The sequence below is a fragment of the Geotrypetes seraphini genome, chromosome 3 (genome assembly GCF_902459505.1).
Source record: "Geotrypetes seraphini chromosome 3, aGeoSer1.1, whole genome shotgun sequence".
Taxonomy (NCBI): Eukaryota; Metazoa; Chordata; class Amphibia; order Gymnophiona; family Dermophiidae; genus Geotrypetes; species Geotrypetes seraphini.
In genome coordinates, this window is record NC_047086.1 from 362,576,016 (window position 1) to 362,585,990 (window position 9,975).

Here is a 9,975-nt window from a genome sequence, read left to right on the forward strand (position 1 = left end):
TGGTTGTATTGACTTATAATTAATACTATCGCTTAACTATGATATGTACAACTAGTCTGTTTCATGTTTAAGTTATCTTTTGTATATTTGCATATAGGTATGCAAATATACAAAATATACAAATATACAAATATGCAAAAGTTATCTTTTGTATATTTGCATATAGGTATGCAAATATACAAATATGCAAAATAGGGCTTCCGCTTTGTGAGGAACTGGACGTCCTTCTGGGGAAAGAGCAAGCTCTACCGGCGGGACGGCCTGCACCTGAGCACAGCGGGAACCAGACTACTGGCAGCCAATGTGAGGAAGGAGATTGAGAGGGCTTTAAACTGAGGAGAGGGGGAAAGCCGACAGCTGATCTGATGTTGACGCTTCGGACAACAGTATCCAGAACAGATGCTGAACGGGCTGACTGCAGGGAGGAAACAGAGGGACCGGAAGATCTTAGAATCAGACAGCGAGGGAAACATCAGGTAAAGGGAGCTTGCTGGGAGAAGACTAAGGGGCATGGGGACACAGGGGAACTGGGTGGCATGAGGGCGAAAACCGAGGGTAATATAAAGGTACCACAAGGCGAGGGGGATCAAACAGAGGCTCAAGGGATGATAGCCCAGGAGGGGGCCGGTAGGGCTAGAAAACCCAGAGGAAAAGCGGGGAAGTGGGGTGGCAGGAATGTGGGGAAGCTGAAAGCTAAGAGGGTAAAGGCTGAGGGCAAAGCAGAAGCACAGAGAGCGGGAAAGCTGCCAGAAATCCAAGGGCAAGTGGCCCAGGTAAATGCAGAGGTGGAAGAAAAACGACGGGACCTGCGTTGCTTATACGTAAATGCAAGAAGCCTCATGGCCAAGATGGGTGAACTAGAAGTCGTGGCCAAGGGGGAGGACCTGGATATAATTGGAATTGTAGAAACCTGGTGGACAGAGGAAAATCAATGGGATGTAGCGCTGCCGGGGTACAAGCTCTACAGGAGGGACAGGACCCACAAGAAGGGTGGAGGCATAGCACTATATATAAAGGACTCTATATATCCATCCCACTCGGTCGGGATGGATATGGCAACGGAGGCAGAGGAGCTGGAATCGCTATGGGTCAAATTACCGGGAAACAAGGGTGCGGGCATAAAACTGGGGCTGTACTAGCGACCACTGGTACGCCAGAGGGAGTCGGACATGACTTGGAAGCGGAATTGAGACAGGAGTGCAGGACTGGAAGTGTAACAGTGATGGGGGACTTCAACTACCCGGGGATAGACTGGAGTACGGGTCACTCCAACTGCACTAGGGAGACAGGATTTGTAGAAGATGTGAAGGACTGCTTCATGGAGCAACTAGTCAAAGAACCGACGCGAGGGGGTACTACTCTTGACCTCATCCTAAACGGATTAGGGGGGCCTGCAAGAGGGGTAGAAGTGGGAGGACCACTAGGCAACAGTGATCACAACACGATCAGATTCACATTAGAAAGAGGGACACCCATAGTTAGGAGGACCGCAACAACTGCGCTGAACTTCAAGAAAGGGAACTATGTTGCTATGAGGGAAATGGTGGGGAGGAAGCTCAGAAACATCTTTAGGATGGAGACTGTGGGAAGCGCCTGGACCCTATTCAGGGACACCCTGCAGGAAGCACAGAGAATGTACGTCCCCAATTTCAGGAAAGGCTGCAAGAACAAGCGATCAAAGGACCCGGTTTGGAGGTCAACAGAAGTAAAGAGGGCGATAAAGGACAAAAAAGTATCTTTCCGGAGATGGAAAAAGGACCCAACAGAGGAAAATCACCAGGCGCACAGGAAATGCCAAAAGGAATGCCACCGGGAGGTTAGAAAAGCAAAGGGGAAATACGAAGAGGGGCTGGCCAGGGAGGCGAAAAACTTCAAGGCATTCTTCAGTTACGTTAAGGGGAAGCGACCAGCGAGAGAGGAGGTGGGGCCGTTGGACGATGGGGACAGGAAGGGAGTGATTAAGGAGGATAAAGAGGTAGCTGAGAGGTTGAACACGTTCTTCTCGTCGGTTTTAACGAGCGAAGACACATCTAATATACCATACTCAGAGGAGCTCATGAGTGGGGAACAGGCTGAGAAATTAGAGCACATAGAGGTAAGTAAGGAGGATGTCCTCAAACAGATAGACAGGTTAAAATGCGGCAAATCACCGGGCCCGGACGGGATCCACCCAAGGGTTCTGAAGGAGCTAAGACAGGAAATAGCGGGCACAATCCAACATGTTTGCAACCTATCCTTGAAAACTGGTGAGGTACCAGAGGACTGGAAATTGGCAAATGTCACACCTATCTTCAAGAAGGAATCGAGGGGTGACCCCGGGAACTACAGGCCGGTGAGCCTGACTTCAATTATAGGGAAGATGGTGGAAGCTATGATCAAGGACGGCATTTGCGAGCACATCGAGAGGAATGGCCTACTGAGAACAAGCCAGCACGGATTCTATAAGGGAAGGTCGTGCCTAACGAACCTTCTGTACTTCTTTGAGGGAATAAGCAGTCGGGTGGACAATGGGGAGCCCATAGACATCATTTACCTCGATTTTCAAAAGGCTTTCGACAAGGTGCCACATGAAAGGCTACTTAAGAAGCTGTGGAACCACGGGGTGGGAGGGGATGTGCACAGATGGATCAAGCACTGGTTGTCGGGTAGACTGCAGAGGGTCGGAGTAAAGGGTCAATATTCTGACTGGCGGGGAGTCACGAGCGGTGTGCCAAGGGATCGGTGCTGGGGCCGTTACTCTTTAACCTATTCATCAATGACCTGGAAAAGGAGGCAAAGTGTGAGGTTATAAAATTTGCAGACGATACCAAACTGTGCGGCAGAGTTAGGACCAGGGAGGAGTGTGAGGACCTACAAAGGGACCTGGACAAGCTGGAAGACTGGGCAAACAAATGGTAAATGCGCTTCAACGTGGACAAATGCAAGGTCATGCATATAGGGAAAAAGAACCCATTGTTCAACTACAAATTGGGGGGGTATTGTTGGGAGACAGCAGACTCGAGAGAGACTTGGGTGTGCTGGCGGATGCATCACTGAAGCCATCTGCACAGTGCGCAGCAGCCTCGAAAAAAGCCAACAGGATGCTGGGCATCATAAAGAAGGGCATAACAACCAGAACACGGGAAGTCATCATGCCATTGTATCGAGCGATGGTGCGTCCACATCTGGAATACTGCGTTCAGTATTGGTCGCCGCACCTCAAGAAGGACATGGCGGTACTTGAGAGAGTCCAAAGGAGAGCAACGAGAATGGTAAGAGGGCTGGAACACTGCTCATAAGCCGAGAGGCTGGATAGGCTGGGGCTCTTCTCTCTGGAGAAAAGGAGGCTCAGGGGAGATATGATAGAGACCTTCAAGATCATGAGGGGCAAAGAGAGGGTGGATAGGGACAGATTCTTCAGACTGAAGGGGACAGCAAATACGAGGGGGCATTCTGAGAAACTGAAGGGAGATAGGTTCAAAACAAATGCAAGGAAGTTTTTTTTCACCCAGAGGGTCGTGGACACTTGGAATGCGCTACCGGAGGAAGTGATCAGGCAGAGTACGGTCCAGGGATTCAAACAGGGATTGGACGGATTCCTGAGGGATAAAGGGATCGTGGGATACTGAGGGAGGAGCTGGGATGTAACACAAGTAAAGAAAGCTAACCAGGTAATGAGTATAAACCAACCTGGTCGTGCATGTGCAAGACCGGAGGGCTAGGACTTCGATAGGAAGGCAGGATTTAAATGGGAAACCAAGGTGGCAAGGGAGCCCCTTCTGATGATTCAGACAGGTCGTGACCTGTTTGGGCCGCCGCGGGAGCGGACTGCTGGGCAGGATGGACCTATGGTCTGACCCAGCAGAGGCACTGCTTATGTTCTTATGTTCTAATACAAGGAAAAGAATACATTTTACACTTTATACATCACCTAAAGTCTTTACAATATATAGTGAGATCAACATATTTGCCCCGTAAAAATTATTTTATATAAAGTTATTTATAAAGTAAATTCATACGCTTCCAAATATGCAAATATTTAATTGTGCAAACCCCAACCCAATCCTTCCCACCCACCCAACCCATCCCCTCTGGATGTGCAATTGATATAACAACAAATTCAAAACTATAATAGATCTACAAATGACATCAATGGGCCCCATATTAATTTAAAAATTTTTATGTTTCCCGACAAATCAGCATTCACTTTCTCATATTTATAAATTAGACATAAATTTGCCCACCAGAATGTGAAATTTCAATGGTCCCAATTTTTCCAGTTTCTCATAATTAATTGTATAGCTGTTCCTGTCACAATTAAAAACAATCTCTTTCTATATTTATCTAGGGGATCTTTAACATACAATATTGTCCCACAAATCACAACTTCATAAGATAAAGGAATATTGGCAAATTTATAATAATTATTTGTATACTTTGTATGTTTATTGTGAAAAATAAAAATAATTTATGGAAAAAAAAAAGAAAACCGTAGCATGTTTTTTAACGCCGGCCGCAATGGTAACAGCTCCGACGCTCATAAGAATTCTATGAGCATCAGAGCTGTTACCTCCGCGGCCGGGTGTGGGTGTGAGGTATTCTTCTAAAGTGTCCTCTTTGAAAATCTACTAGTACTGGATCCAGATTCTAGAAATGGCATCTGCCTAGATCAGCATGCCTAGCCTATCTAAGCGCTTAACTTAGGGCTCCTTCTATTAAACCATGGTAGAGCTTCTTACCACAAGCTAGCGAGGTAAATGCTCCAACGCTCATTCAGTTCCTAAAAGAATTTCAGCATTTACCTCGCTGTCCCGCGGTAAGAAGCTCTGCCGCGGTTTAGTAAAAGCCAGCTTTAATTATTCAATATGCTTAGCTGGTGACAACAAGCTTAATTGGCTTGATAATTAGCTTAATTTAAAATTAATTGGGTGGTAGGTGCCTAACTCAGTCGGCACCTACTGATTTCAGATATGCTCGTGGCTAATGGCTGCCCAGCTTCCGATATTCAGTGGCACTAAGCTGGGCAGTGCTGATAAATATCAGCTCTGATTGGCACAAAAAAAGTGGGCCAATTGTGGGCAGTGGAGTCTGGGTTTATGTGAGCTCTGGTGATATTTAGTCAGGGCCCGCATAAGATGAGCAGGTGAATTTAGGAGAGCTCAAAAGCTTTTCTAAATTTGCCAGCTCATCTTATGTAGACCCCAGTTGAATATCGGGCTTTGGCCTCCATTAGATTTTTTTTGTTTCTGTAAATCTAAATCCACCCCTCTGATGCCCCCGATCCATGCCTCTTCCCTCATTCCCCCTCCCCCAACACATTAGTAAACCTCTTCTCCCTGATAGCCCCCACCCCCAACATGTAGGTAGCCTCCCCCCCAGGGCCTACCTTTGTCCCTGGTGGTCCAGTGGGGAGCAGTGACAAGTCCCCTCACTCTTCCCCCATGCTTACGGCTCCTCAAAACGGGTGCCACATCCTCTCAAAGCAGCTCACAGTACTTCCTGTAGTACATTTTGTTTTGTACTACTTGGCTATATTTTTGAAAATGATGTCCCTGGTTTTTTGTTCTTTTTTTTTTTTTTAATTTATTGATTTTCACATAACAACAGTGCAATACACAAATAAGTCAAGAAAAGCACATTCGTCTTACAGACATATATGAGTAACCATTTTAAACCCACCCACCCACCCCATGACTAATCAATAAAAACACAAATACATAGAATCTTTCAATAACCTTTCCCTATTTAAAATAGTAAAGGAATCTCACCCTCCTCCCACCCATTCTGGACGTACATACTTAAAGGGCTAAAATTAATATAGCGATAGTCCTCCCCCCCACCCTCTCACCCTTCCCTGGATGTATATGGAAATAAACAAAATTAAATACAAAAAAAAACTATAATGAAGAAATAAAAGACATCAATGGGCCCCAAACCAGTTTAAATAAATTGCTATGCCCCAACATGTCAGCATTCATTTTCTCATACCTATAGATTGAACATAAATTCGCCCACCAAAAAGGAAAATTGAGGCGATCATAATTTTCCCAATTACGAGTTATCATCTGCATAGCTATCCCGGTCATAATTAGGAAAAGCCGGCATTTATAACGGTCCATGGGGGGCTTAATATGCAATAATGTTCCACATATGACTACCTCATATGTCAATGGAATTGATGATTCCAGTATGGTATTAATCTGTCTCCATATTGACATCCAAAAGTTGAGTATCAATGGACAATAAAACAACAGATGATCCAGTGTCCCAATGTCCAGATGACAGTGCCAGCATCTATTAGATTTGGAACTATCTACTTTCTGTAAACGAACAGGGGTCCAGAAACTTTTATGTTTGTCTCATAGATGCTGGGCCGATGGTGATTCGGAGAGAATCGGTGCCGATGGTGATTCTGAGACAATCGGTTTATCAACTTGTTACTTAAAAAAAACAAAAAACAACAAACCTGCAGTTTTTTGTTGTTCAAAAGTTGTGTTTCACTTTGGGAAGTGGCTGTTCATTTTAGATGTTTAGTGCAGAAACACCCTTCTCACAGTCATAATCGAACTGGAAATCTAGACATTTTTCCTGTTTGATTAAGTCTGTGAAATGGACAGAGTTTTTTGGACAATATGAACAGAACCTTTGGGGGGGGGGGGCTTAGATGTTGTTTTAAAAATGCCTTTCTAAGCAACCAAAGTAAGGACAGGCTTTCGTGTGGTCCTCTGCAGCTATGTGGCTATGTGGGCACAAGCACTGAATTTCACTGGTACCCTTATAACTCTCAGCTCCTTCCTGATTCCCCAACCCCTACCGGACCCAGAATTCGACATGGCTGATTAGAATCAAAATTCAGTTGCACTTCCTGGTTAAGTGTCTCAGAGGCTAGCCCGCTCAGCATGTTTTAAATAGGCATAAACCTCTCATGCCTGGTTAAACCCTTATGAATATTGGGCCCTAAATGGGATCAGGGACCAGAATGTGATGTCATATGTTCTCTTTTTTGTCTTCACAAATGTGGTAGCCCTAAGTTTGTGAAACAGGTCAAACAAAGGTGTACTGAAAAGTTCTCAGCCCAACCAACTTCCTAAATTCTGAGCATTATTTTACCTCTGTAGCTGAAAAGAGTGTTATTTTATTTTGCAACGGGCCAATTTGCAAAATCTTAATGCTAGGTTTTGACATTGTTTCAGATCATTGAAGCACCATGTCAACGAAAAGTACAATTTTCAAGTGTGGAAGACCGAGCCGTCAAGAAGTTCCTATGCCTGGAGAAGACAACTCCAAAGGAAATCCATGAATGTATGATGCAAATACTGAGTGACAAATGTCCATCATCACCTTCCCTTCCTCCCCCGTATCTCTTTAAATCTTCACCAAAGCAAGCAGCTTCTCAAGCATGCTGCTCACGCTGGCTTTCCCTCTGATGTCACTTCCTGGCAAACCGGAAGTGATGCTCCCCCCCCTGCAATTCTTCCCTACCCCTATCCTCCATCACACACCCCCAAACCCCCAAATTCTTCTTGCCCACCAATACTGCAGCTTTTTGTCTCCAGTCCCTCTCGGAAGGGGACGATTCATCACAGCCATGCTGAAATGTTCCACGATGAAATGGCTGTGATGTATCTGATCCAGATAGGACAAAATTATTCTAACAAGATGGCGGCCAGTTAGGTTACCAATATAATAAATCAAAATAAGTTCAATAAAATAGATCAAACACAAACAGAAACAACTAAATAAAACAGAAAACCAAAAATAAAAAATGGGGAAAGGGAGACAGCCCAGTTGATGTTTCAAATCTTATTTCTCTCTCTGTCTTTATATTTCAAATCTTTACTATTCATTAATTGTTTTTCTCAGGTACTTTAGCTAGATTGTGAGCCTTCGGGACAGTAAGGGAATTTCCAAGTACCTATCTTTATTTATCTTATTTCTATTGTATCTTTAATGTATCTTTATTGTAAACTGCTTTGAACCTCATGGTATAGCGGTATATAAGAAATTAAAAAAAAAAATCAAATCAAATATTTGAGCATTGCTAAATATTCCAGAGCAAACAAATGCTGCCATTATATAGATAGTAAGAGGTATTTAAGGGGTGGGAGGTATAAATGTGAAATTAATGTTAAAATGTATTATTTTAGCTGTTAACCCAAGTAATTAATAATTAGTCTCTGCATAAAATTGTACTTGTGCTAGAATAGCAAGTGGTAACTAACATATCTTAATGGCAGCTCATGTTGAAAACTATGGCCCTCTTCTATCAAACTGCGATAGCAGTTTTTAGCGTGGGGAGCCGCGCTGAATGGCCCGCACTGCTCCCGACGCTCATAGGAACTCAATAAATAATAATTTATTTTATATAACCGCCTAACCAGCATTTCATAGCGGTTTACACAATTGGTACTCAGCATACAATAGAATAATAACATCATACATAATAAAATTCTAAGTAACTAATACAAGCATTAAACCTAATGAATAAAAAAACACAATATAAACTAAAATAAGTATAGATAAAAAGATTAAAAGTACATTTAACTATGAGCATCGGAGCAGCGTGGGCCATTCAGTGCAGCTCTCTGCGCTAAAAACTGCTAGCACAGTTTGACAGAAGAGGCCCTATGTTCCTCATCCTGCAGTTTTTCTGCCTAACTTTATCCAAATAATTATACGGATAGGAGTTTGAATATTGCTGCTAACTGGATTATTTTTGCCTCAGTTCTTGCTTTGACCCCATTCTGTCTTGGTGCTATCTAGTTATTGTTGGGGCACTTTGAAATGATTTTCAGAGGTACTATCTGGATACTGCCCCTGAAAATCAATGGATGGCCCCAGTCAGCAGCGTTTATCAGAACAGCAAGTACTGCTGTCCAATTAAGTACTACCGTGTTTCCCCGAAAATAAGACAGTGTCATATTAATTTTGGTCCAAAAAATGCACTAGGGCTTATTTTTGGGGATGTCTTATTTTTATCATGTTCAGCAATCATCTCTCTTTCCTTTCTCCCCGCCCTCCCCCTCCCATGTGCCGCAATCATTCCTCTCACTCATCCCCTTGTGCAGCAGAACCCCACAGACCCTCCTACCGTGAGGAATGATATACCTCCTCTCCGAGACCTCCTAAATAGCAGGGGTAAGGGTTGCTGAATCGATGAGTCTGATTTTTTCAGCAAATCAGGCAGCATTAGTGTCAGGGATGGAGTCAGGGAGTATCGGGGACATTTGGGGGGGGCTTCGGGGGGTGGGGTCGATCTTAACTAGGGCTTATTTTTGGAGTAGGGCTTATATTAGGAGCATCTTTAAAAACCATGCTATGGCTTATTTTCGGGATAGATCTTATTTTCAGGGAAACAGGGTATATATTTGAATATTGGGACCCTGCCAGAGGCGTGAGGGGAGCAGCCACTCCCCCAAACAGAATTCAAAAGAAAATGACACCTATGCGGTTTTCATGCTGGCACCTGTTTTTTTTCAGCGTCTACTCTTCCCGATGCCAAATCCTGCCTACCCCTCTGGGCCCTGCATTTACAAAAAAAAAGTTTGGAAATGTCCAAGAAAATTTCTGTATGTAATTCATAATTCTTTCCCAGAGATGAAAGAGGCAATTCTTACCTGCAGGTTCTGAAGCCCTCCATAAGCAGTAAACAGTAGCAGAAATCCAATAGAAACCACAATGACATTCTTAAGATGGTTTTCTTTAAAGAATGTGCAAATTTCTTGCATTGATCTGGTTTTTTTAAAGCATTTCATGCTCCCGTAATCAACGTTCCTGTACTGGGAAAAGAAGAAACATCATTCTTAACATCTTCATTTACAGTATTAACATTTTTCCTATTAAAAAATTCAAAGCTTGTTCATTTATCCCCCTTCACCCCTACTTTTACATTGAATTTTCGGTCTATGTTCAGTCGTATTTGGCATAGCCAGCCAAGCCGACATTCATTGGCTGACCGGCTAGGTCATAGCAGCCAAAGATAGACCTGTTTTTTTA

The 9,975-nt window shown here is 43.6% G+C and overlaps 1 protein-coding gene across 1 annotated transcript in view; it reads right to left on the reverse strand.

The window, feature by feature from the left end:
* UNC93A (unc-93 homolog A) overlaps positions 1-9,716 on the reverse strand; it is a 46,669-nt gene extending 36,953 nt beyond the window's left edge. Inside the window, exon 1 of the mRNA XM_033935375.1 lies at positions 9,597-9,716. Within this exon, the coding sequence (XP_033791266.1) occupies positions 9,597-9,707 (111 nt within the window). The 5' untranslated portion in view covers positions 9,708-9,716. The remainder of the gene's footprint in view (positions 1-9,596) is intronic.
* Between the last annotated feature and the right edge of the window lie 259 nt (positions 9,717-9,975).